Source organism: Pyrus communis, chromosome 3 (genome assembly GCF_963583255.1).
Source record: "Pyrus communis chromosome 3, drPyrComm1.1, whole genome shotgun sequence".
NCBI lineage: Eukaryota > Viridiplantae > Streptophyta > Magnoliopsida > Rosales > Rosaceae > Pyrus > Pyrus communis.
In genome coordinates, this window is record NC_084805.1 from 15,940,588 (window position 1) to 15,967,007 (window position 26,420).

The window sequence follows — 26,420 nt, forward strand, 5'->3', positions numbered from 1 at the left end:
TTTTAAAAAAACCCTTTCTCATATGTGAGTGCCTTAACCTTGCACACGTCTTCAGAGCAATGGGAATGGTAAAATTATCGGGCTTTTCATCAATGCTTCTTGACTCAAATATCATGTTATGGAAGAGATTCAATGTATCTTCCCATCAATTCTCTCTACCATAGCTTTTGAGCATGGGATTCAAGAGAGAGACGGTTAAGTGCGGTGTTTCGTCAAACACCTTATGCATGTGACTTATCAATATGCATATTGGGTTCTATTCCCATTCAACATTGCATTAAAATACCTCTTGGCCATCATATGCCGGTTGTGGCGCATAATGGCCTTAAATAGAGCCTCATAGGACTTGAAACTTATCTGCACACCCAATTCCCTCATACTCTGAAACAACTTTAATAGACTCTTGAATAATGGCAGTCTTACCGTAGCCCTCCGTAACGACGCCGTTCTACGCTTTTTTTATTCTAGGACCAAAACAACATGGTTTTGGCCTGAGTATTTAAAAAATAAAATGCAAAAGAAGTAGCAAAGCATAAAACACAGAAGCAGTGTAGTAGCGCAAGGCGATAAAAGGGGCGGCCGCCCCTCCTTGTCCCCATGTAACTTCGCCCATGTCCCCAACGTCTGTCATAGATAACGACAATGACACATGGTCGTGGTCTGCAAATTAAGACAGGTTGAAGGAGGCAATTTTTTAAGTTAAGGTTATAGCCTAAAACCAATTAACTATAAAGGAGTCGGCCCAAATCCTTATGAGCCCTTACAAAGTTTTTTAACTTTGCGATGCGGGACTACACATCCTCACCCTTTCAAGGTGTTTGAATCCTTGTTTCCTTTATATCTGCGTCAAAAACACAACAACAGTAGCTGGCTTTTGGGCATTCCTAACTTGTAGACAGTGTGGAAGCAACAGAAATGTGTGCTTGAAAGTGTAATACCCTAGAAAAGTTCCAGGTTTTGGGGTTCTAATCTACTTACAATGGCAACCAAACAAACAACGAATAAATCATTGGACATTTATTAACATAACCGAAAGTCATACATAATTGAGTGTATCGGTCTAATGAAAAAACTTAAACTTAATTCCATGGACGAAGGGAGGTAAGGTCCAGTGGGGGGCACATGCCCCCTCTCATCTCTTTTTTTTTTTTTTTTTTCCCATTACAAATTATTCAATTAATCATTCCCATTTTTTTTGCTTTGCAGATTATTCAATTAATCATATTAAAATAGTGAAAATCCTCTTTTAGTTTTTAAATGCCCCTCTGTCTTGTATATTTTTCTCACGCACTAATGTCTAAACCTTGTTGAGTTGCATGCATTTGGTTAATTAGTACAAATGAGCATTAGATTGTCAACAATTAAAGACAAAATTAGACAATAGAGTAATAAAATTAGGCATTTTGTAATTAATTTTTTCAACATTTGTAAAAGAACTAGCTTTATTTGTCCAAAAAAGGAGCTCAAATTTTTTAAAGTACCCCTTCTTAGTTAAATTTTTGGCTTCGTCTTGCTTAATCCAAACCAAACAACTAAACTTAAAACTAGTAAACTTAAACCAACACAAGTTGAGGCCCACTGTAGCTTGTCCAATGCCTCCCCCTTGCCGACTTCCCTTGGAGTTGATTCCGAACTGGTATCGCCCTTTTAAAAAGTTTCAAAAAAATACATATCGTTTTAAAAATTGAACATCCGTTAGCATTATGTAATGGCATTTTACAAATATGCTTAAAAGGGTATGTTCGAGTTTTCACTAACACGTCGTCCTTGAAGCCCTGGAAAAACAAACACGAAAAGAAGTTTTTAATGTTTAGATTTAATTCATCTAGCAACAAATTGACTCACTGGAACTAATTGCCCGGGAAAGATTTTGGCATGGGAGAGAGGCAAACATTCACTAGTGCAACAGAAGGGCGGTTCTGTGTAAATACATTCTCAATGGTAAAGACAAATTGGATTCCCAGCTCAGATTTTATACAAATTATGGGTAGCCTCAACAACAATTGTCAATTGGTAATGGTAAATGTACTATCACTTATTAGTTATTACACAGAGTTGATCCTCACGATCCCCGGCCTCCTCGTTGCCTCTTTTCTTCTAGCGCAGTTGCTTCGTTTAACATGTCAGCAGCATCCTTGTGCATGTCTAGCTTGGCTAGAGCAACCGATTGCATGTAGAAGGCTGTGGGCCAGTCTGGATAAACACATTGCGCTTGCATTGCATCTCGAAGGGCAGCATCTGGTTGCTCATTTAACAGGTAGCATAAACTGCGTCGCGCAAAAACAGTTGGCGACACCATAGTTCCAACATCTATGAACTGCGCCCAAAAAACAAAAGGAATGACTTCAGTGAGCATCACTACTCAAGGCCATAGTTCAAGATTATAACTCGCTGAGCCCATCCTTAACTCCGAAATAAAACAAAAATGCCTTGAACAGCTATGCTAATCAGCAAGTATGAACGACTGCAGCAGCAGTAATTTGATTCGAAACAGTTATATCAGAAAAGCAAACATGGTAAGACTAACAGTTGGGGCCAGAAACTTTTCCACTCTTATGACATAATTTACTGGTGGAATGGTTCCGAGTCAAAAGTTCTGTCAACCTGTTCGCGTAATTCCAGCACACAAGAATAAAAATAAAAAATACACACGCATGTGCAAACAACAAAGTTATACCTGGGAGTAACAGTCAATGGCACCTTTAAAATCTTTGTCCCGGAATGCATAATCCCCTCGCTTCCTTGCCTCCAACATGTCTCTCATCTGTTGAGTCCACTCTTGGAAAGATAACTGAAGCCATCCAAATTCAAAAAAGATCTCTTAGCATAAATTGATTGAACAGGATATGCATGATGCCCTAGTACCACTTAACTACCTCATTGGTTCCTTCATCATCTCTGTAGTGCGTCATAACCAAGATCTGATGGATTGCTGTGAGGTCCATCCGAGAGCAGGCATCACCCATAGCAGAGAGGGGACGTTGTGGGGTTGAAGGGGCTTCCTCATGCTTTGGAATCCCAAGCATGACATAAGATGGAACCTGCAATCCAGAATCTTCGTAATTAGATTCTTCTTGTGAAGTAGTCCTCCTTTATCATCTTACAAGCATGACCGAGTATAGATCATATATGATCCCCTATTAGGTCATCAGATCAACAAAGTTTTGGCCATGTAAGAATATGTGGATGCACCACGGGGGAATGCCTGAAGTTAAAAAGGCATCGGCTAAGGCAAGGATGCCGCTACAATCCAAATATGCCCTGTGCACGCATCATTTTCCAGTCCATGGGTATCCACTACTTCAAAAATAGTGTAAAGTGATTCCTTTTGGACTCGGCCACACTAAGCCATCAATAAACAGCTTGTGCCAGGGACATGCTAAGTCAAAAGTACAAAACCACGAACAAAGCACTGAGAAAAGAATAACAGCTTACTTCATAAACTGGACAATTTAATAATCCAAAAGGGAAAGCCTCTTACATCAGGTTTGGTCTGCAGTGGAGAAAGTGTTGCAACAAGGTCCTTTGTATTAGGCCGCTCTCTAGGTTCATATTGGAGACATTGAGAGGCAAGATTAACAACTACTGTTGCTTCCTCTGTAGAAAATTTCCCCTCCAAATGTGAATCCATTAACAGAATGATATTTTTCCCTCGTATCATATCAAGAGCCTGTTTGCATGAATTTAAATCATTTAAATACTAGAGTATGTTCTAAAAGAAGCCAGCATTAAACATGTCATCCTACACCTTAAGTAGAACTGACGTAAATTACAAAACAAATATACATACTTATCAATGTTTTCCATCAATGTAAACACTGTGAAGTATGATTATCTTACATGATGGTTAACTCTAGATAATAACAGAAACTGGTAAACAAGTCAAATCGCACGACGGAGGACACACCCAGCATATTGAAGTACTGACTTCATAATTTAGACACCAAGTTGATAGTGAAGAAAACACTTCTCATGTAATGAAACGAAAAATAAATTGAAATTTATAATTATGCAAATTTAGGAAAACCATGGAACCAGTTTTGCAATTAGATAAAATGAAGGTAGTGTTGTGTGATGAATAACATCAAGTATCAAGATGGGCAAATGATATGGAGAAGGAATCAAGTTAAAGAGGGATTTTGTTTGCTGATTATTTGTTTCCTATAAGATACGGAAGTTACGAAGACAACTGATGCTCAAATCCAATATGCAGGAGAGCTTGAATACACAAAGATATTTATGCATATCATATCCCAACAATCAAGTTTAATATAAGCAGATCCACTACAGCATATTTGTAATCAATTAATTTCAACTTTGAGCGATAACTAAAAATTGTCACACTCCAAGATGACTATAGTACTAAAGGCTCTAGTTTGCATAAACAAGCAACGGTGTAGGACACACTAACTGTAAAATGTGCATCCGACATATTATACAGCACCCCACTTACATGACTTGGAGGGATGTGCTTCCCACTTAGCAGATCTAGAAGGACAGTGCCAAAGCTATAAACAACACTTTCTGGAGTTACTCTTCCTACATTGTAAATAAACAACCAGTAAAGTCAGCACATCTCAAGCAGGAAAAGTCCTTCAGATATAGTAACAAGAAAAATAATCAAACGGATGCGCAGTATTTAGAGTAGAGAAGTTATTACCGTTTCTTAAATATTCAGGCGGCGTGTAAGCGAGATTTGTGCTGTAACTCTTCCCATCCCTACTATTTCTCATCAAGCCAAAACATGAAAGGCGAGGATCACCATCCTACAAGTCCATCCAAATACTATATTATCACCCTAAATAGTAATGGACACAGACATGATTGAAAATACATATATTTTTAACTGAGATGATCAAATCTGAAAAAGGAATACCTCGTCAAAGAGAACCCTATAAGCATTCAAATCATGGTATAACGGACGGCCCTCAGTACTACAATAATCTAAAGCTTCAGCAATATAAAGAGCCACTCTTAAACGCATGGCCCACTCAATGGTTTGATTCTCCCCTGTATGAAAAGCAGAGACCAAAAATTAATCTTCGACAAATACAGCCACTAATTCTCAATTTGGAGGAACAAAACTCAAACGTTGAATTGATTGCTTATGCAAACCTTAAGAAATTAGCAGTACGAAGACAAGACAGTACAGCCACATTAGATAGAAAACTATACTAAAAAGTAAAAACCACACCTCACCACGACTCCTCCAAATGAAAGGCAATGTTAAACATCATCTAGCATTAGCACTACTACGAGGTAAGATTAATGGCCTAACTGTTTCATGTTACAGAAAACTAATGTGAATGACATCTTGCATTTCATTGATTGTTTAAAAACTATATGTTTGGAGGTACTTCACAAAAGGGTCATTCAGAAATCTTAGAAGCTAAGCTAAAAAGTAGCATTCTTGATACAACAGCTAAAGCCAAAAGACAAAAAACCAAAAAAATGATAGATTTTGGTTGACATACAGTGGAACAAATGCTTAGCTAAAGTATCAGTAGGCATGTACTCGGCAACTAGCAGCCTCTCATCCCCATCACAGCAATACCCAATCAAATTCGCAAGCCGCCGATGCCGCAGCTTCCCAACACCCCAAGCTTCCTCCTGCAGAACCAAAACCCACAAATCATTTCACAGGTTGAATTCACAAAACGATTGAAAACCCACCAAAAATAGCAAAAACTCAAAAACCCAAATGAAGCAAAAGCACACCAAAAAAAAAAAAAAAGCTCACCGCAAACTGCTTGGGATCAGGCCACGCCATCTTGGTGAACTTCTTGACGGCGATCCAACGGCGGTTCTGCAGCCGACCCTTGTAAACAAGATTTGGGGCCTTCTCGCCACTCTCAGAGACTATGTAGTCAGAGCTGAAGTTGTTGGTGGCGGCTTTGAGGTCAGCAAAGGAGAATTCGGAGAAGGGTGGGGCTCCGCCGGTTTCTGGGTCGGATCCTGAGGTGGGATTCGGGTGGTGGGTCGGATTCCGGCTGTTGTGAGCTAGTTGCTGGGTTTGGATTTTCTCTGGTGGTTGTTTCTCTGAAACTTTGGATTCACAGCAACCCATGACTTGGTTTTCTGTGGGGGTTTGAATTTCAGTGAGATTTTGAGCTTCTTGGAGTTGGAAAGATGGAAGCTTTTTAGAGGAAAACCTTGAGCTGGTTCCCTGCTGCCGCTGCTTTGGAGTGCCTAGTGGGTTGGAAGGGGGGAGAGAGAGAGAGAGAGAGAGGAGAGAGAGTTTCCTGGCGGTTTAATGTTAGAGGTTATGGTAATTAAAGCATTTTCTAGTTGCTACAGTTTAATTAGTTACTACCCTTCCATTATTTTCACTAATCACTTTTGGTATTTTTTTTTTTTTTTTTTCATTTTTTTAAAAATTGAGATAACTTGTGGTAAATCATGGTTCTTCATCGTTTTTGAGCCCAAAAAGGCTATGGAGAGTTCCACCCTAACTATAATCACAGTCAAGTTGACTCACCAGCTCAAAGCATCAAATCTAAGACCTCCCACATTTTTTTTTTTTGTTTATTGGTAATTTGATTGTTTAAATTTTCCCTAAAAAGATATAGCTTTATTGGATTTCCTTATGCGAAGAAAATGATATGGACGCAACACGCACCCTTCTGCGTCAATGTAAACATTCTAACAATATTAATCTTGTTTTTATGAAGTTTTGATGAGATATTATGCAAGTTTTTAGTGATAGTTTTACGTTTTCCCATCCGTATTTGTCACTAATCTCCTTTGGTAATGTGTTTTTTTTTTTTTCAAATCTCCAAAAACAGAAAGAGTTTTATTAGATTGAGGGCAACAGGAGCACCTTTCCACATCAACATTTGTGATTCAGGAAATGGATCCACCTAATTCTCCTCAGCAAACAATCTGGATCCTTAAAATTTGATCCAACAGCTAAAATTATTATAACTTTTAAAGTTGGCCTGTGTGTTTAGCCGTTGGATCAATTTCAAGAGCTCAGATTGTTTGATGATGAGGATTAGGCAGAAGGGATCCGAAGATAATCTCTTTCTTATGATTTGAATACTGATCTTTTATGACATAAGTGTTAAATTTCTAATTATCACTTTCAGTAATCTATTTTTTCGAATTTTCGAAAAGAAATGCAATTTGAGCATCTTTTTACTTTCATTTTTGCCGGATTAATGCTACAATTTTGATTAAACAAGGTTTGATCATGAAGTTTTATTGGGATCTATTGCAATTTTCCTATAATCTTACTTATCAATTTTACAATGACCTATATCATTCAAAATGAGAAATTGTGTTAGGATTGCAAGATTACATTAATCTTTGTAATTTCTGTTAATATTTTATGTAATTTATTTATAATTTTCCTTAAACCACACAAGATTTGCCCCTCTTAAATTAGATTTATAATTTGATGCCATCATTTAAACTATCCCCAACTGGGGTGGTTTATAATCAGATAGTACTACAAAGGAAAAACAGAAGAAAACATGTTTAAACAAATACCAAATTTCCTGGAATAGTTGACCACAAAATAAATAAATAAAAAATAGAGACAGTTAAGGGAAAATTGCAGAATCAAGCAAAAACTCCTCTTATTTGGTTTTCTCAAATTTAATATAGGTGTTTAGAACAAACGGAGAATCTCACGGCCTGTTAATTTTGCAACATAATTGACCTACAAATTGATTTATATAAGAAAAGCCAATTGATTTTTTGCAGTACTTAAGTTGTCCTCTATTGCTTTTTCTTCTTTTGCTTTTGTTCTTTTGCAACATGATAGATGTATACCACAACTTGTTCTGTTGTTAAAAGGGATTTCATTTATAAAAATAAAATAAAATAAAAAATGACTACTTGTGCGATCCACGTCACATCAATTTCAAATATTCGAACTGGTTATTTTTTGAGTCTCCATTCATAGGTCATTTTTACAAAAATATCAATTCAATTCGAAACTATTTACTTATTTAATTGTCAAGATGAAATTTCAATATTTCATAGAATATTGTGTTTGTCAATTTTTTGAACTCAATTATATACCTCACACATTTTCGATTTAGTTAATAATTTACAAGAATGATCTATGAGTGCAACTTAAAAATAAATAATTTGAATCTTTAAAGTTCGATATAGAATGAACTTCACAACTAATCTTCATTTTTAAAAATACTGGGACCCCTTTGAATAAGGGGCATATATATATTTGACCAAACAAGGGGAATATATATAGATGTGTATTAAGTGTAGTATCCAATTGAAATCATATATTCTTTCACATAAAGCTCCAATATTGCTTTGTGGAGACAAATCATGGTATGCCACTTAATGTGTTTAACAGTTTGATTCAATGTAGGCATCATTCGGCTATAATTGTTTTGTTTAGTAGTGGCATTCTATATTTGTATATTCTGTTAGTCAGAACAGTGTGATAACGTTTTGTATTGATGTTCGAATCTCTTTCTCTAAGAGCATTTTAACAAAGATATGTAAATTTAAGATGTAAAAGTGACAGTTACATTGCAATTTTCATCGAGTCACTTAACTACAATGAGAAAAATGTCAATTTTGATTATTTTTCACATTACCAATTAAATTTATATAGGATAGAACCTCCAATTAGAAGTAAGTGGCAATGAGCCAATTAGTTTTATTAGAAGTAATTGATCCCTATGGACCAAAAGTCTTCTTCCAATAACTAACAAAATCTATCGTTTGACAAAAACAAAAAATGATCTTCCTTGAAGCTAGGGTGTTGTTCTTTTGAGGGGTTTCCTCAGCTCATGTTCTAGTTGTTCGCAACTCCCTTTGAACTGCTAGTCTCTCTCTCTCTCTCTCTCACAATAAAATTTGAATTTACAAAAAAAAAAAAAAAAAAAAAAAAAAATTGAAATTATTGGGTGAAACTCAATACTACCAGCAAAGTTTTGTACCAAAAATCATCTCTATCATCAAATCCTGCAAGGTTGCCAAAGGAGAAAAGAACAAACAAGTAAAAAGAGATTTTCAACACACCTGGTGAAATTGAGAGAGGACTGGTTGGGAGTGGTAGTTGTGGTAGTTGTTGGTTCCTCCATTGCTTTTGCTTCCACTCGCAAAAAGAGAATAAGTTTAGGCAATCGAAGAGCTATTAAAAATTGCTAATTACTCATGTTAATCACAAGCTTTTATTGTCATTTTCTAGTTGTACAAGGGTGTGTTGGGAAAACCCATTTTATTTATATGGTAATTTGGGATGCATGTGGTCTAATAGTTTAGTGAATGGAGTGTTGGATTTTACCTATGCATCCCGGGTTCGTAACTCCTCTATTCTCTAAATTATTGTAATAGTTTCAAGAGAAATGCTAAGGATACATGATTAAAGTGAGACTCTCCATTGATTCTCTGTCATCTCATAACTTAACATCAATTCATGTGCCAACAGTATAAAATATTGTGTAAAAAACATGAGATGCTAGAAAATCCATAGAGAGTTCCACTATTGAAAGAGTTTCCTTAGTATTCTCTAGTTTCGAATTCTCCTCCCTCTCACTAATAATAGTAAAAAAATAATAATAAAAATTTTGGGATCACGGAATCTTGTGCGGACGCTCGTATGTTGTGGGGAGTGTTGGACAACTGACGTGCTTATGCTGGGCTTAAGAAATTTCATTACAAAACAAACTCAAAAGGTCAATGTTAACGGAGTTCTTAGAGTAGTTTTGTTGTTTGTACCGCTTTTAGCGATTGTTGTCTCTCCTAGTGAGTGATGTGTCATCGCCTATCAACTATGGCTTGATGTGGTTTCGTTTCGTTTGGTGGCAATGACTTTTGTGTGCCCCGTATAATTCTTTTGCAACTATCACTTTTTATGATAGATTTGTATTAGCAACGGTCTTGTGTTTGTTGCTTGTGATAGCCATGTAGGGGTTTACTGATTACGTTTGTTTGAGCAAATTATTTCCAATTCAATGTATTGGTCATTGGAGAAAACACACCCATGTGGCACCGTTGTAATCGTTCTCTTTGGTTAATAAAAATCACTATCGTTTTAGAAAAAAAAAAAAAAAATGTTACAGTCAATTATGACGCATGTAGATTGATTCTGAGTTCTGACATGTGATCATAATGGATTTATTACAAAACAAATCCAAAATGACAATGAGAGAATCAACCATGCGCATGTAGACTTATTTAACGTTAATGCATGCCATCAAGAACAGTCTACATGCACATGAAAATTCCTCATGCATCAACAACCAAAATTAATTAACGGAAAAATGTCAAGGGCAAACCCAAGATGGCTGCCTGTGTTGTAAGGATCGTAGAATAGTCCATACGACTTTTGGCACAATGTCAAGTCGTATTGGATGCAGACGGATCATAAGCTTTATTAATGCAGTCCCATTCGAAGATTAGCATGAACCTGTTTAATTAAAGTGAGATTTTACATTACATCTTGGGACTTTCCATCAATCTTAATCTTTAATTAATGTAATCACTTGCAAATAATCTCAGTTTTCTGCGAAATTACGCAAGTGTGGCTGCTGGGGAAGCATACGTCAAGAGAAATGGCCCAATCACATCCAAAAATGTCCAAAACCAAAACCAACTTTTGCTTTACAGTTGCATTTCACACTTGGTGGTAATCACTGATCCACACATAGCATCGACATCCAATCGCGCTCGACGAACACCGGCCGAATGCAAAATAAAATTAACCCGGTTCGTTTCTTATTAAATGTTGCTGTCACTTTGAATTTTGCCAAAGGTTGTATGTACAATCATTGATACAAACGACATGCTGTAAAAGAAAGAGGAGGAATGAAAATGAATTCTTTATACAAATTTATCTCAATTATTTTCTGGGCACATACGGGACTTGCGTCGCTCAAAGCAGCCCACACGGAGACTAATACTACGCCGAAACACATCGCCATCACAAAACCGAAAAGGACATCTGCGTACTTGAATTATTTTGGCCCCCAGTTGTGCAAAATTCGCACTTTTGATTTGCGAAAGCAGCTCCAGCCCTTGTTTCCATGTCGCTCCTACGCTGCAAATTGCAAATTTTATGTCAAGAAATGCGCCCCAACCTCTGCGGAAAGTAGACTTGGCTGATTCATAGGCAGTGGGAATCACTCATAACACGATTGATGGCACAAGCAACCATCACTTCAGCGAATACTTTGGCCAGAACCGGCATTAGAATCATTTCTGCTGTCGGGCAGTGGACCAAGCTGATTTATAATCGGCCATAACTTACCTTGGGCTTGCCCTTCGTCTTTAGCTTGTGTAAGTTGTGCATCAACTGTGCTGGCTGTCTCATTAAATTAAAACTGTAGAGTCAACCATCTTGCACCGTCGATGTAAAGCCACAGGCCCACAAGTATGGCTTACTCAGCTATTACAGGCGAAGAGTGGAGGCAAAGCTTTCTCCAAGGAATGCAATTTTCTCAAAGAGCTTCCAAATCCTTCACCTAGATGGCTGAAAGGGGATGGTCGTAACTCCATCGAACTGCAGAGACCTACGAAACTCTCTCACCCGCTCTAGCAAGCCTTTCTTCTTCATTACGTTGCAAAAGCTCCTCATATACTTTTGTAGAGCTATCAGTGAACCTTTCCATCGCCTCAAAAATGCGTTGCAGACTAGCCTGTAAAGTACTATTTCTAGTGTCACTCTGATATACAATCTGTCCAGCAACCGAGAGACCGTCACCGTCCCCTGATGCTAGCACAATTTTCTTGTCTAATGCCTGAATTTCCTTCTGTATTTTTTGGTCTTTTCTATCCAAGTTCTTAACTTGTTTCTCTGGATCCTTGCGTGCCACCATCCTCTGGCGCATTTCAAGTTTATCTTGTTCCCAAGTCTGAAGCACACTCATGGTGAAAATACGCATTGACTCAACCACCTCCCTTTCCGATACATTCTCCAAAGCCTGTGACCACTGGTTACATATTACGAAAATTGGGGGTGCACCTATCCTACCAGGTGAAAAGGGAACTATTCCGTCCGCTGTTTCTTCCGGTTCATACAGAAGACATTTTAAAAGCCACTTGTTCAACGCTCGTACATATCCCTTCTGTGCACTAATCCAAGTAGAGAATCTGAAAGTCCAATTAATAAGCGCATGTTCCAGCTGCAAAGTGGCATCAAGATGAACATCATTACGCTTTTTTCCAGATCCGATAGGACCTAAACCTCTGGCTTCTCTAATCGTTTGGCACTGGCTACTATGACATTCGAGCATACATTTCCACATCCTGGTTAACCTGAAGTGTGAGAAAATAAAAGAATTAGACATGTGACATGACTATTGCATCCATAAAGTATACAATTTCCAACAAAGCAATCTTTGCGTAAATAGCCAATCTTTCCTATTGCCAAAATGAGATTCATGGATTACTGGAGGCACCTTAATTCTTATTAGGAACCTTATATAGGTAGGTCTTGTTCAAGACACCAAGAGATAGTATGAGACTTAAAGAGCCTATTTCATAATTTTGAGGTCACAAGGGTATTTGGAAGCCATACATGCGGTTCTCACTCAGGGCAAAAGAAGTAGAGGAAGACCTAGGAAGACTTGGAGCTAACGGAAGACTTAGCACAAAACCAAGCACAGTGGCATTCTAGGATTCATACAGCTGACCCCACTCAGTGCGATAAGGCTTTGTTGTTGTTGTTGTTGTTGTTGTTGTAACATGCAGTTCTCGATGTGGATAAAACCATCAAATTACAAAAATCATAAAGAAACTTTGATTAAGATTTTTCGCTCTTCTAATGGTTGCTTCTGCGTCTCTTTCTAGCTTGAATACTTCTATTCTCTAACCAAGCCTAATTCTTAAAATTCCATTCTTCGTCTTCAAGAAGTCTTAGCACAACAATAAAATACAAGTACCAATGGACCTGACCAATTCCTTTAATCTATTACAGTTCTAACCCTTTTTCCCACCCCCCTCACCACTTGTGCTACACGGAGCTAATTATTCAATCGATAAATTAATTTGTCAAACATCAAGGATTAGCAATTAGAAGGTCCAGAAAATATATTAAGATATGACGAAACCTATAAGATCATGATATAGGTAAGATTGACTATGACTTTACCCCTCATTAAGGAACGTGAAACATACAAAGTGCCACAGAAATTGGAAGATGGACATACCCCTGAATCAATTCATTTAGTTGCGGCCATAATTCTTCATCCCTGATCTTATTTATAGTCACAGATATCTTGTCTACCACTTGAATTGCAATTTTGATTTTTGTGGACAGACTCCTTGTTAAAGTTCGAGTTTTATCAACTTTATGAGCTTCTGCGCCCCTTTCATCTAAATGCTTCAACTTACGAACCTTCCTGTCATGGATCACCCGCATCTTTTCCTCAGCCTGAAAAATTATAGGCATGAAAACTTGTTATAGGGTCACAACTAACATAGACAGAAATTAGAAGAAATGTTGAGTATGCCTGGTGGTTTAAATTATAAGTGAAGGAAGAGTAAATCAGCAAAAGACCTAGTCAAGCTCATTTCGGTTAATGCTTGAATCAAAAGAGAACTTTGCCATAATTTATTCAGATATTGTTAGACAGAGAGTAGCCTAGTTTTGGTGGGCGAATCATGATCTATGTTTGAGAGAACACCACAATACCAACAAAGAGGCTTCAGAGGGCCAACATGCTCTGGTCAGACCTAAAAGAAAATTGTTCCTTATATAGAGATGTGAAAATTAAGAGACTCAATTTGAAATTCACATTTAAACAAACAAAAGACAAAACTTAATTATGAATAAGGAAAATAAAAGAAATTGTAATCCGACAATGCTTTCGAACAACAAAGGATCATAAGTCAATTGTCTGGTGAAGCATAATTAGAAAAGTTTGAATTGTTCAAGAAACCCTGATGGCTCATACTCATAAAATTCAAAAGTATACAAGATGACCATATAAACATGTAACCAGTAATGGGAACGGAGGAAACAACATACCTTTACTTCATTGTAAAGTTTCTTCTCCCAGAGATATAGCTTGTGTAAGGTGGAAGAGAGATTTTTGGACCTCAACATCAATTCTTCATCGAACCCCAATGGGGCAGGAGCAGCCACTCCAGCTGAGGTCGATGGCTCGGCGCTAGTAGAAGGTTGCGAAGAGACTAAAGACATCATCTTGGAAGAAACTGATCACAAAGACCCACACAACAAAAGTCAAATCTCTGCTAATAGAGTTCAAATTCAACAAAATTAAATATAAAACCCTGATCTGTAAACTTTCCACTTTAGGGAACTAAAACTACTAAACATCAAAAGCATGAAAGTTAAAACTCCCCGGATATATCAAAATTCAAGCAAGCAAATTTTTAGAAATCAATCTATTAAAAGGTGTATAATCCCATACCCACCATGTTTTCGATTATGCGGAAGCTTTCCCACCTCGAGCATCTTGGCAATTTCGTTCCCCGACTCCGAAGCTCTCTGAAACTGGACCTCAATCTCTCGAGCAACTTCAAAAGCATCTCGAGACCCTGGTCGAGCTTTAGCTGCATCTCCGCCATTGCCACGGTCCTCGCGCCTCTCCTCCTCATCCACAATCTTCTTCTCCACAACAGGGACTTCATACTCTACCCCACCGCCATCGGTCCCAACACTCGGCCGAGCTTGATAAAGGGAGGGGGGCTGCGTTTCAGCTGCCTCATCGTCCAGAACAGCCTTGGAATGCCTCCCGCCATCCACCACATGCTTGTGGTCCCTCTGCACCTCCTTCACTACCTCCTGCTGGTACCCCTCGTCTTCCAATTCCGGAATTCCCTCTTCGTCTCTCACCTCCTTTGAGTCCCGACTCGGAGTGTAAACAGAGTAGGACTTTTCGTAAGCCTCGAATGGGTTTAAGAAATCCCAAGCTGAAGCTCTTGGCGGTGAAGGTGGCGGCGGAGGAGCCGGCTTGGACGAACTCGAAGCTGGGGCCTGTGGCGACGGTGCTCCGTAACGGACGGGCGGAGAAGAATTACCGTAATTGGTATACCCACCACCCCCGCCACCATAATTATACCCACCACCCCCGCCGTTGTAATTGTTAAACCCACCGCCGTATTCGGAATAAGGATTAGAGACAGCATCTGGATAAAAATTTGAGTTTTGGTATCCATAATACGGATTAGAAGAAGAAGAAGATTCACCCAATTGATACACTTTTTCCGGGTTCACGGGTTTCTGCCGATGCACCACAGAAGGCGTCGCTTTGTTCTTCATGTAATTCATGCGCATAAACCCATCTGGGTACGAATTGAAACCCTCCTGGACGCCGCCCTCCATATAATCAATATGACCGCCGTGGTGAGTATCGTGCAGGGGCGACGAGTGGTCGGAGTGGTGGAGCGAGCCGGAATCGTCGTCGGAATCGGAGTGAAAGTGGAGATGGGACCCAGAATTAGAATTCGAGTGAGAGTGGCGCGGCGGCGAGGATTTAGTCTGGCCTTTTCGGGCCGGCGGGAGGTTGAGGTGGGGGGAGGGCGGCGATCCGGATGAATTGCCCACCTCCTGTTCGATGAATAGATGGAGAGAGCGGCCGATTCCTCTGAGGGAGTGTATATAAGCGATGTGGGCCTCGGCGAAGGCGTAGCGCTGGTGAATCGCCTCGTCGAGGAAGCCGCAGCGCTCCCGGCATAAGGCGACGGCCGGAAGATCGTCGAGCTTGGAGCTCGTGCAGCCCATCGGGCGGAAAAAGAAGGCAACTTTATCAGTCCACGGTGGAAAATAGGTAGTGGGTTAAGTCGAGATCAGCTGAAACATGACGGTGGGATTGGGATTGGGATTGGGATTGGATTCCGGTAGCCGTTGGCTTAGTGTCTGTTTCTCGGGAAAATTTCGAGCTTAGGGTTTGTGGTTCGGAAGATAAGAGAAAAGGTAAAGGAGAAGGGAGAGGGAAAGAAGGGAATCTTTGCCAGCGCGGAGTCTGTCGTCGGCTTGCAGCAGAGAGACACAGAAAGCAGAGAGAGCGAAGAGAAGAGAGAGAGTGAACAGTGTATTTGTGTTTGTGAGAGAGAGAGAGAGAGAGTCTGTATGTATTGGTGGCATTGAGCGTCGGTGTATAAATAAATTAATAAAAGTAATTATTTTATTTAATTTGGTGTACTTTTCTTTTTAGGGCAATGTCTTTCATTTTAAATATAGTTTAAATTTGGGTAACAACCAGACTTTCTTTTGGTGAAGGCGTAACAACCAAATTAGTTGGGAGATTTTTTTAGCATTTCGGATGGATTACGGTTAGAGAAGCACAGAATTGGAAATTCAAATTATTAAATTCCTGAAATTTGACCAAAGGAAAAAAAAGTTTTAATTGAAATTTGAAATATTAGGTAAAAAAAAAAAGGGTTTAGAAAAGGTCTCAAAAGTATTCTAATTTTGGGGGGCATAAGACTTAAAAAGGACTCGGACCAAAAGCCACGCAGACTGAGTGGACAAAACGAGACTCGTATGGGTTGGAGGTGTTTGGTTTGGAACTTTGGCGGAAAGTTTGACGCTTGTTGCCGCCACCGTATTTTCTCGTGGGTTTCATTCCGGAAATACCCTTATAATTTTCTTGGTTGTTTTCGAAAAAGAATCATGGTTCGATCTTTTTTTTTATTTTTTATCGTGATCGTTTATCGTAAATTGTGTGATCAAATCATTTTAAAATTTAAAATTAAATATAAATAGTACTTAACGAAAATTGACCGCATGATGTATGATGAACAGTCACGATCATGAAATCTCTAAGATCCCTAAAAAATGAATTTGGCGATGATCATTTTCCGTTGTTTTCTTGGTGGTTTCCTTTGTTTTCAATTTAGGTAATTATATGGATGAAGGTTTTCACTTTTCACTTAGTGTTTTTTGGTGCTTGTGGTTATGGGAATAATGATTCATTAAGAAAACAATTATAATCAAAATCTTAATAATTTTATTTAATGTAGTTTTTATGTTCGTTGGACTCAAATTTCAGTTACAAATATAGACTTTAACCGGTTGCGTCTTAGCTCTTAGGAATTCACTACGCGTTTTTACCAATTATTTGATTGTGTAATTATGTGAATTTAAACTGTAATTGAATTACCATTGTTTGCCTAATCATAAGAGAATCATGCTAAATTGGCCATCCATTCCCCATTGGACATGGTAAATTGGGTTGTCAGTAGTTCTGTTACAATGAGATCTGCACCATGAGAAGTGGATGGCTGCATGTGAGTTAAAGTTGTCAATACTCATTTTGTGAAACCGGTATTTTACATATAAGTTCATGTGTCAATCATGTGATATAAGAATTCATGAGCGGACGTTGCTCGGTGAAGAGGTTGGGCTAGTCTTTACATTCTGCAACGAAGATAATGTGTACTTGAACATTTTTGTACAACACACACTTGAAGATAATCTGTACTTTTTTTTTTTTTCCCGTTTGTTTGACTTTTTTGTTGTTGTTTTTTTTTTTCTTTTTTTTTCAGTTTACTCTTTGCCCCTGCTTTTTATTGTTTTTGAACGTGTATGTATATAATTAAAAAAATACTTCAGTGAAATAATTTCAAAAACAAATAGCAATAAAATGAGACTTTTTATACTGAAATCATCTTAACATAAACAACAAATATAAATTTTATTTTATCTTTAACTAGTATAAATAAGATACATATAAATTTACTTATATTTAAATAATATTGTACATGTATATACTTAAATCTGCTGCCAGATTGACATCCCACATCACCCAGGGGAGTGATCCTTAAATATATATTCTCATCCCTACCTAGCACGAGGCCTTTTGGGAGCTCACTGGCTTCAGGTTCTATCGGAACTCCGAAGTTAAGCGAGAAAGGGGGCTAGAGCAATCCCATGATGGGTGACCCACTGGGAAGTTGCTCGTGAGTTCCCAAAAACAAAACCGTGAGGGAATGGTAAGCCCAAAGCGGACAATATCGTGCTATGGTGGTGGAGCGGGCTCGGGAAGTGATCCGCCCCGGACCGGGATGTGACATTAACGCAGAGCGTCTTTTAAAATCTTGATTGGAGGATTGAATGAGTGTGCCAAATACCTCAAGCACAATCCAATGTGAACTCAAAATCAAAGAGCATTGGCTCAAAGCGGTAAAGATTTGGGAAAGAAAAAGTAAAAAAAAAACGAAAAAAAAACAAGCATATGAACTGGGTTGGTACTTGGCATCTCAAAGATAGCACATATAGCATCATATGTACACATTTAGGGGGTATGAAAGGTAGCTAAAGGTGAAAAGAAGATTGGGACCATATAACAAGAATTCAAATTTCATTCAAGGGTCTTTGAAACACTGTGTTTGTACCAATGTGTCAAAGCAAGCAAATAATCAAAACTCAGCGCTCCAAAAGAGAATCCATTTTGCAATTTGCAATGCCATGTCTAGCACCAATCTTCTGTATAACTAAACCAGAAGACTAATTTTGTTTAATTTTTAGGTTAAAATAAGAAGATGAAAAAGTTCGATTTTTCTCGATTTATGCGTTAATCGTGTTCACATTGTTTCAATTTTAGTAGATATCCCAAGGGAACATGCCTAATTGCCTCTATAAACACCCTAATTTTTTTCCCTAGTTTACTAAGATTTCATAAATGTCAAGGGAGCATATGTGATGCTTCTATTTGAAAGTCATGTCCCCCTCATCACCAAAACAAGTGTAGTTTGTGTTGTTAATCACTATTATTTTTAAAAAGAATCAAAAGCTTACATTTTCTTTTTATGTCTTTTATTCCTTTTAATTTTTTGTTGCAAAACCATCATTAAATATCTGTTTTTCCACCTAAATAATTTTTAAGAACTTTGAAGAATCTTCTTTTTCTCCTTTTTAATTCAACTACCCTGACAAAAGTTTCCACCAGAATGTTATAATTCTTTACTATATGTGCTTGCATATGCATGCTAGGTATATGCCTTAACAAGGAAAATTTTGGTTGTACCTAATTGGAATTGGGAGGTGAGAAGTTAAGGTGATCTAGTTGAGAATATTATAAAAATTAGTATTAATAATTAATTCCATAATTAATCATTCTGATCCTGCATAAAAGAAAAAGTTGTGTCATAGACTCATAGTGACTCCTATAAAAGGCAGGACTGTGGAAGCCAAAACCATAATATTTTATGACAAATAAAATATTGAGGATAGTTCTTGTGCGGGACACTTTTTTTTCCTTCGATCAGGTTAAAAGCCCTATCAAAATTTTTATCGAGACCCACTTATGCACCCTATCCACCTTTTTGTACATATCTTTGTCATCTTAATGAATATCGTACTCTTTAAAAAATAAAAAATAAAACATATTTTTAGTGTATACATGAGATGTATGTATAATTTTTGAAAAAAAAGAATCAGCTGGTGGTTTCATCATGGCAATCCACCTCTTTAAGGGTTGAGAAGACTTACAGAAGTATTTCAACCTCCCATTGCCATCATCGTGCAATCCACATGTGCTAGAATTTGAACCCAAGACATGTCATCATCTTCAATCACTATTCACTAAGCCACCCGTGATGGTTATCATGTATGTATAATATCAAAGAAAAGATGGGCATTTTGGCCAACTCGATGAGTCTAACTTGAAGACTTTGAACTAATAAGCAAACGGATTTTGGCCTCTCATAATTCTATAGTTTGAAGGATTATTTAGAAAAATAAATGCCAAAGACTTCAAAAGTCACAATCAAGCATTGACCAGCTCCCTTATTCGTTCAATTAAAATAGTGTTCAAACAGACGTGTTTAATTAGGTCCATATATACACTTGACATCCGTCTTGGCTTCTTCTTCTCCCAAAAACCAGAAGCAACCTCATTTTCTCCAAATGGCTTCACTAGAAAGCATCCCCAATCCATCATTTTCTTTGTCATCCCCAACCTATTTTATATGCTTCAATCTTTAACAAGAATCCAAAAACTAACAAATTGTCCTAAGAAAAAGTTATTGTGTTAATTACGTTATCATATTATCAATTTACATAACCAGTAACATAATATATCATATAATTTGGCATATCTACATGATTTAAAGCAGTAATTTTAGTCTATGACATAATATATCAGATAGTTTGATGAGCGATCACATTCCATGAAAAAAACACACCAATATTTTTTTCTTTATTTTCAAAATATAGAAAATTAACTAAACAAATATCTTAATTATCTTTTCTTCTCAAATGCCAAAAGCTCTTTGATTTGGAATATTCAAATTCCAACCCACGAGTGCATGCGCGGGGAGAGTTGGTCGTAGAAGCTATAGAATACTAAAAACTATAAAGTATACAAGGGCATGTCATTTGCCTGAAATGCCCATGCTACCATGCACAATAATCCCAATTTAGTACAGTTACATTGTGATTATGTATAATTTGAGTGTCATACATCATTATTCATCTTGAAATGTGATTCCATGTCAGATTAAGATGAAGAAAAGAAAAAGGCGATTCGATTTTGTACTATTTATAGAATTTTTTTTTTTTAAATTCTGACGAGGCACCATCTGGCTTTTTTTGGGGTATAGTGACCTGTCTCTCCCTTTTTATAAATCAATTGTAAAATATAATCTTGATCTACATATTAAAAAATATGTAAAATATGTCATCTTGAATCTTGATCTGGTATTTTTATCCTGTAGTTTAATGAGATATGGATACTTCCTACCAGTGTGCAATGAACAGGTTAAAGTGACCAACAAGCTGCGATAATGGACGGTTGCTCAAAACCTAGTGGCTTGGAATTTTTGTTATCAAAGTTCATCAACCAAATGCATGATTGGATGATCGAGTGTGACCCTTTACTAATAATACAGTCTACCTTTTCAGATTTATAGTCTACCTTGTCACACTCATCCGTGCATTCACGGGTTAATTACACTAACATTCCCTGAAGTTTATCGAGTTTTCACAAAACCCCTTCACGTATGAGATATTACACTAATACGCTGTGACAGCCCGTTCCGAAAATTTTAAAACGTACGCGTGAAAAGACTATTTTGCCCCTAGTGTGATTTTTACGTTGTGTGGTTGTTTTGAGTTGGTGTGGCTGGTTGTGGACCACACACACCCTCCCATGTTTTCCCTCACCCTTTCCCCTATCCCTGCACCTGTCCCGTGCCATTTCCCGTCCCATTTTCATATCCCTTGTACGGACACACTCCAAAACCCATGTAATCTTCACAGATCAAAGAAACAAAGTACATATCCATGCTCGTGAGGTCCATTGGAGTTAAACCATACCCATTTCAGGTAAGGATACCTTCGTTTTCACGTCGAACTCGGGATACCCGATTTTTGGCACTGTTCATGCACACGTAAATTCTTATGTTTTTGGGAATTTCAAGCTTGTAGGAAGCTTGGTGAGGTCCTTAGGAGGCTCGGGGTGGTTCATTTGAAGGTTTTGGACGTCGGGATCGTGAGTTTTGAGGTTGGCCGGAGTTGGGGGTATTTTCCCGGCAAGATTTCATGGATTTTAGCACTTGAAAGTGGTATGATTTTGTTCCTCTCGTTGTAAGCTTCAATTTGGTACCAATTTTGTGAATTTTGGTTGAAAAACGAAGAAGATATCACGATTTGAAATTTCCCCGATTTTCCGGCGTCGGCAACGGCGCCGGAGCCTCGCCGGAGAAGACGACGGAATATTTCGTCAGTTTGGACGGAATATTCCTAACGCCATTGACGGAATCCGTTAAAGTTAACAGAATATTCCTGACGGCGTTAACTGACGCCGTTAGCGTGCCAGGCACGTGCCTGCGCGTGGCCGGCGCGTGGGGGCGCGTGCGGCGGTGAAAATTTTTTCTAAAAATATGGGGATGTTCCTGAGGTTGAGTAGATCACGTTGGTGTATTCATACACCCCATTTGAGCATTGTATGAGAAGTTATTTCATAAGGTTGGTTATGTGCTTTTTAAAATTAACGTTTTTATAGTTGTTTCGCATATAGGTGATACCTACCCCTAGGACGAGCGTGGTCACTCGAGGCAAGGGGGTTACGACCCTTCCACATACCAGTGAGTGGGCTTTTGGTTTTCCGTATATACCTATACACTTATACTTTTTCCCAGAAATTGATTTAGAACGTTTATTCGTTTATATGTCATGCCTATAGTTTGCCGTTGTTTATGCATTGTTAATTGTGTGTATATATATATATATATGTATGTATGTTTGGTGCTGCGGACGCACAGGTAAGTGCCAGGTGAGTTGTGATTTATGTTTACATTCAGTAATGATTTGAGATGCATAGAGAGCACATAACCTGCACCCCCGGTGTTAGTGCTCCCGCCCAGAGTTGGGCACAGTCCTTCACGTGATGTTCACCTCCCGCACCACACGCTCAGCTTGGATCCAAGTTAGGTGCACAGTCCTGTCGTACAAACCACTTTAGGTGGTTCCGACTCGTAGGTGACCCGCGATTATTCGCCCAGCCTTCACGTGATCGTAGCACTTGAGCGTATATATATATATATATATATATATATATATATATATATATATATATATATATATATATATATATATATATATATTACACCCAGGTTTGTCGTACAGACCACTTTAGGTGGTTTCGACTCGTGTGCAGGTCTAGTTAGTGAGATGGAGATTTGAGCTCTAGATTCAGCCGTACAGGTCACGTTAGGTGACTCCGGCTGACATATTATATGGTATTGACGTGATATTACCTGAGCACTTGCATTTTACTTTGAGGTTTTGGCATAGCATATTCCTGAGCATGACTTATATATATATATATATATTCTATTTTCTGGGAAGTATACAGGTTTTACGGCGAGGGGTTAGAACTTATTTATTAAATGGTTTTCGAAAAGCTTTGTTTTTGCCCACTCACGCTTTTGTTTTGCGCCCCTCCAGGTTCTAGTTGGCTAGCACGTTTGGTGGCTTCCCTGAGGATTTCCCCGGCATATCTGACAGACCACCTTCTGGTGTGCTTTTGTTGTGTCGTTTTCTTCTGGACTACATTAGGCTTTCATGCTCTGAACTTAGTGTTCACACTTACGCTTGCACTTGTTCGTTATTATCTTGTGTAAAGCTAGTTTTATTTATTCGTACTATTTATATTATTATTTTATTAGCTTCCGCACTGTGCACATGGTTACGTCACTTCCACGTGACGGCCAGCATGCCTGATCTCGATCGGGGTGTGTCACACGCCCTCACATTTTAATTCATTTTCACATAATCCATTCAGTCAATATTCTGCTAATAAATTGACAACTTTACCCTTATAACTAATTAATTAAATAATAAAGAAATATATTAGAAAAAGAAAATATTAAAAATAAATAAATTAAACATAAAAAAAAAAAAAATTAAAACTTCTAAACTAGAGCTGCTGCGTGTACCAATAGAGCAAGCCTTTTGCTTAGATCGCAGCCATGTCTTCCAAGCAAGGTGGAATAGCAAAGCCCTTGGAGGCACCCGAGGCCGAGAAGAAGGAGCACGACGAGTCCGATTTGGCCAATCTTCAGAAGAAAAAAGATGAGGAAAAGGCACTGAAAGCTGGGGAGGGTTTAGGGATGAAGGTGGCGACGGTGGGACGGCGGGAGGAAAAACCATGGGTCGTGGAGTTGGAGAGGGTTTAGGGTTTTCTCTCTTTCTCTCAATTTTTTGAGTTTTTAACTTTTTTTAATGTTGAATTTATTTATTTTTAATATTTTTTTTCTAGGGAAGTGTTATTGGCCTCCAAAAATCTCATTCTACACTCCTTACAATTGTTTTTTTTTTTCTTCCAAATATAGAAAGTTTGGAGTGTGGAATGAGATTTTTAGAGTGTCAATAACAATTTCCTTTTTCTAATAGCCTTTTTATTATTTAATTAATTAGCTATAAGGGTAAAGTTGTCAATTTATTAGCACAATGTTGACTGAAGGGGTTATATGAAAGTGAATTAAAACGTGAAAGGGTTTTGTGAAAACTCGATAAACTTTAGGAGTGTTAGTGTAATTAACCCGTGCATTGACACATGAGAGTGCATAAGAAAAGCACTACTTCGTTCCACTTAGGCCTCGTTTGGCAGCTCGGACTGTATTGACTATTTCAGTCGAATAGGATAATTTGTGTATCGAATAGTACTAACTAAATTAGTTGGATGTTTAGTGCAGTATCGGACTAATAACTGGATTGTTTGAATAAAAAGACCCATTTTTTGTTCTTGCATAAATTGCAGATTTGCCAAACGCCTCTCTCACTCTTATTCACTGTCTTCTTCTCTCTCAATCTTCACATCTTCTCTTCACCATCTCTTACACTCCCAAAAATTAATTTCAATCAAGCCCAAACAAAGTAACACCCCGTCCCCCATTCCAAAGCCCGAGTTCTTCCCCACCCATAAACCAAGAATAAATTTTTTTTGGGTATTTTCCAAACACCCTTATAACCCAGAAATTATATTTCCGCACAGCCAAGCCAAGGAAGGAGAAAGAAGAGAAAATTTCCCCTTAAAATTTCAGATTCCGCATTTGACGTGAAACCCATTAAACCCAGGGAAGGCAAAATGGGAGAAAAATGCTTCAGATCGAAGATCGTCGCTTAGGCTGTCTCGCACAAATCAGCACTCGAACGCGTTTGAGGAGCAGCTAGCTAAAAAAGACGCCGCGAAGATGGCGGACTCGCTAGTTCAGTGTTGAAAGATGAGAGAGGGAGACAGATTTTTGATGTGAAATTGAGATGGTTCCTACAGCTTTTTGATGGAAAAGAAAACTGGAGAAAGTTTCAGAATTTTTTCTTATGTGAATTTGAGAGAAAAAAAGAGAGGAAAGAGAGACTGATTTTGAAGTGAACGATGCGATAAAAATCTGGGATTGCCGATGGCAATGGCAGCAAGCTTTCAAAATGATGAGAGAGAGCGAGAGCGAGAGCGATGAAGCGAGACAGATAGACCCGACTAATAATACAAGGATGCGTCTGTTGCACCGGACTATCTTGGACTGGTCTAACTTCAGGGACTAAGCTGGAATGGCTTAGACTAAACTAAGCTGGACTAGCTTAGTGAAACGTTTGGTGCAGTGTCGAACTAAGAAGCTAGACTAACAATAATTTATTATTATTATTATTATATTTTAATTTATTTTCTATTAAAAATATCAAAATGAATATTTGGAAAAAATAAAAGGGCATACGCATAGCCCTCTTCTTCTTCAGGAATTGCAGGTGCTTCTGCAACTTGGAGAATTATCAAACCTTCATCGACTCAAATTGATAGCAAATAGAACCAAATTTGTAGTTTAGAAGATGAACGAGCCTTGTATAAGATTTCTCGAACATTGGTTTCACCCTCACCCTCACCGACAGTTCCACTCAATTCGTTGGATTTTTGAAAGACTACCATAAGCCTTAATGTAAAAGGTACTAATTAACTGGGTAAGATCATATACCTGCAGAAATTAATGAGTTAATAACAAAACATATCAGAATTTACATAGAACAATTTTGTATTTCAATTCATAAAAGGAAAAATAGTAGGTAAATTGAAAACAAATGGGTAGCAATCAAAACCCATAAACCAATCAAATCTGAGAAATCAATCAAATGCACAAATCGATGAAAAACAAAAATCTATCAAAACCCAGTAATAATTTCACGAATCTTCAAAACAAAACTGAAGAAAACTAAGAAGAGAAAGTGGCAAAGAAAGCTGTGATTTACGAGGAAGCGGCGATGGCCCTGGGATGGTCCCGCGAGGTTGTCAAACAGGATGAGGAGTCGAGCAGAGTGAGGAGTTGAGTGGGACAACGCAAGAGAAAAGAAGGGTCTTAGCAATCTGATGGTGGTCGGGGGGGGGGGGGGGGTCTCGCTAAGACTATCTAGCGAGCCCCATAGTCGAGGCGAGTGAGGTTTAATCCCACTAAAGCTAGTCCCTTCCTCTAACAAACATGGGACTACACTAACACCTAATCCAGTCTTGTCCAGTCCCATTTAGTGAGGGCAAACAAACGCCCCCCAAAGGTTTTTGGAAGGATAAATAAACGGCCATACATCGAATAAATATGTGGGCCCAGTATAAGTACAGGTACTATTTAGTACATAATTACACCAAACATCCAGAATCGTATGAACTATCCTAACGTCTCTTATACGAGCTGCCAAACGAGGCTGATGTGATAGTATCCCTTTGCCTCTCCAGGTTTTGTACATCATTTGATGTGATTGTATCCTTTGCAAATTAGACATTACTGAAGAGTTTTGAAAAACAAAGACTTTTAAACAGTTTGGCTAGTTATTTGCCTCTTACTCGGCTCTCTTTTTTTACTTTTGCCCTGTTAATAAGAGTTCAATTCACTTTAAAAAAATAATAATAAATAAATAAATAAAAGCTCTTTTCTCAATCCTAGCATAAGGTGTTTTTTGAACTTCAGAGTGGTTTGAGGTGGTTCAATTTTTTGTTTTAAACAACATTTTAAAGATTTTGAGTGTTGTGTTTAATAATGGAAAA

The 26,420-nt window shown here is 38.1% G+C and overlaps 3 protein-coding genes across 3 annotated transcripts; 1 reads left to right on the top strand and 2 right to left on the bottom strand.

The window, feature by feature from the left end:
- Window positions 1–1,808: 1,808 nt before the first annotated feature.
- On the bottom strand, window positions 1,809–6,237 carry LOC137728892 (serine/threonine-protein kinase BSK1-like). The gene is made up of 9 exons (XM_068467684.1): window positions 5,741–6,237; window positions 5,475–5,610; window positions 4,877–5,010; window positions 4,661–4,766; window positions 4,454–4,539; window positions 3,482–3,670; window positions 2,877–3,041; window positions 2,678–2,791; window positions 1,809–2,317 (listed from the first exon to the last, which is right to left on the bottom strand). The coding sequence occupies exons 1-9, from the start codon at window positions 6,065–6,067 to the stop codon at window positions 2,063–2,065; spliced, it is 1,512 nt and encodes a 503-aa protein (XP_068323785.1). The 5' UTR covers window positions 6,068–6,237; the 3' UTR covers window positions 1,809–2,062.
- A 4,439-nt stretch (window positions 6,238–10,676) lies between these two features.
- LOC137729367 (protein ALTERED PHOSPHATE STARVATION RESPONSE 1-like) lies at window positions 10,677–16,007 on the bottom strand. The gene is made up of 4 exons (XM_068468306.1): window positions 14,362–16,007; window positions 13,952–14,139; window positions 13,131–13,354; window positions 10,677–12,237 (listed from the first exon to the last, which is right to left on the bottom strand). Exons 1-4 carry the CDS (start codon window positions 15,668–15,670, stop codon window positions 11,493–11,495), a joined length of 2,466 nt encoding a protein of 821 aa, XP_068324407.1. The 5' UTR covers window positions 15,671–16,007; the 3' UTR covers window positions 10,677–11,492.
- Window positions 16,008–23,364: 7,357 nt separating this feature from the next.
- LOC137728277 (uncharacterized) lies at window positions 23,365–23,571 on the top strand. The gene has a single exon (XM_068467112.1). The coding sequence runs from the start codon at window positions 23,365–23,367 to the stop codon at window positions 23,569–23,571; it is 207 nt and encodes a 68-aa protein (XP_068323213.1).
- Window positions 23,572–26,420: the final 2,849 nt, after the last annotated feature.

What these genes read in the sequence shown, in the direction of transcription:
- LOC137729367 (XM_068468306.1), bottom strand. Translation starts at nt 15,670, where the DNA reads ATGGGCTGCACGAGCTCCAAGCTCGACGATCTTCCGGCCGTCGCCTTA. An exon ending in TCCGCATAATCGAAAACATG is followed by an intron (nt 14,140 to 14,361) that starts GTGGGTATGGGA and finishes CTTTGTGATCAG; the next exon opens with TTTCTTCCAAGATGATGTCT. An exon ending in AACTTTACAATGAAGTAAAG is followed by an intron (nt 13,355 to 13,951) that starts GTATGTTGTTTC and finishes ATAATTTTTCAG; the next exon opens with GCTGAGGAAAAGATGCGGGT.
- LOC137728892 (XM_068467684.1), bottom strand. Translation starts at nt 6,067, where the DNA reads ATGGGTTGCTGTGAATCCAAAGTTTCAGAGAAACAACCACCAGAGAAA. An exon ending in CTGATCCCAAGCAGTTTGCG is followed by an intron (nt 5,611 to 5,740) that starts GTGAGCTTTTTT and finishes TTGGTTCTGCAG; the next exon opens with GAGGAAGCTTGGGGTGTTGG. An exon ending in AGCACATCCCTCCAAGTCAT is followed by an intron (nt 3,671 to 4,453) that starts GTAAGTGGGGTG and finishes TCATGCAAACAG; the next exon opens with GCTCTTGATATGATACGAGG.
- LOC137728277 (XM_068467112.1), top strand. Translation starts at nt 23,365, where the DNA reads ATGTCTTCCAAGCAAGGTGGAATAGCAAAGCCCTTGGAGGCACCCGAG.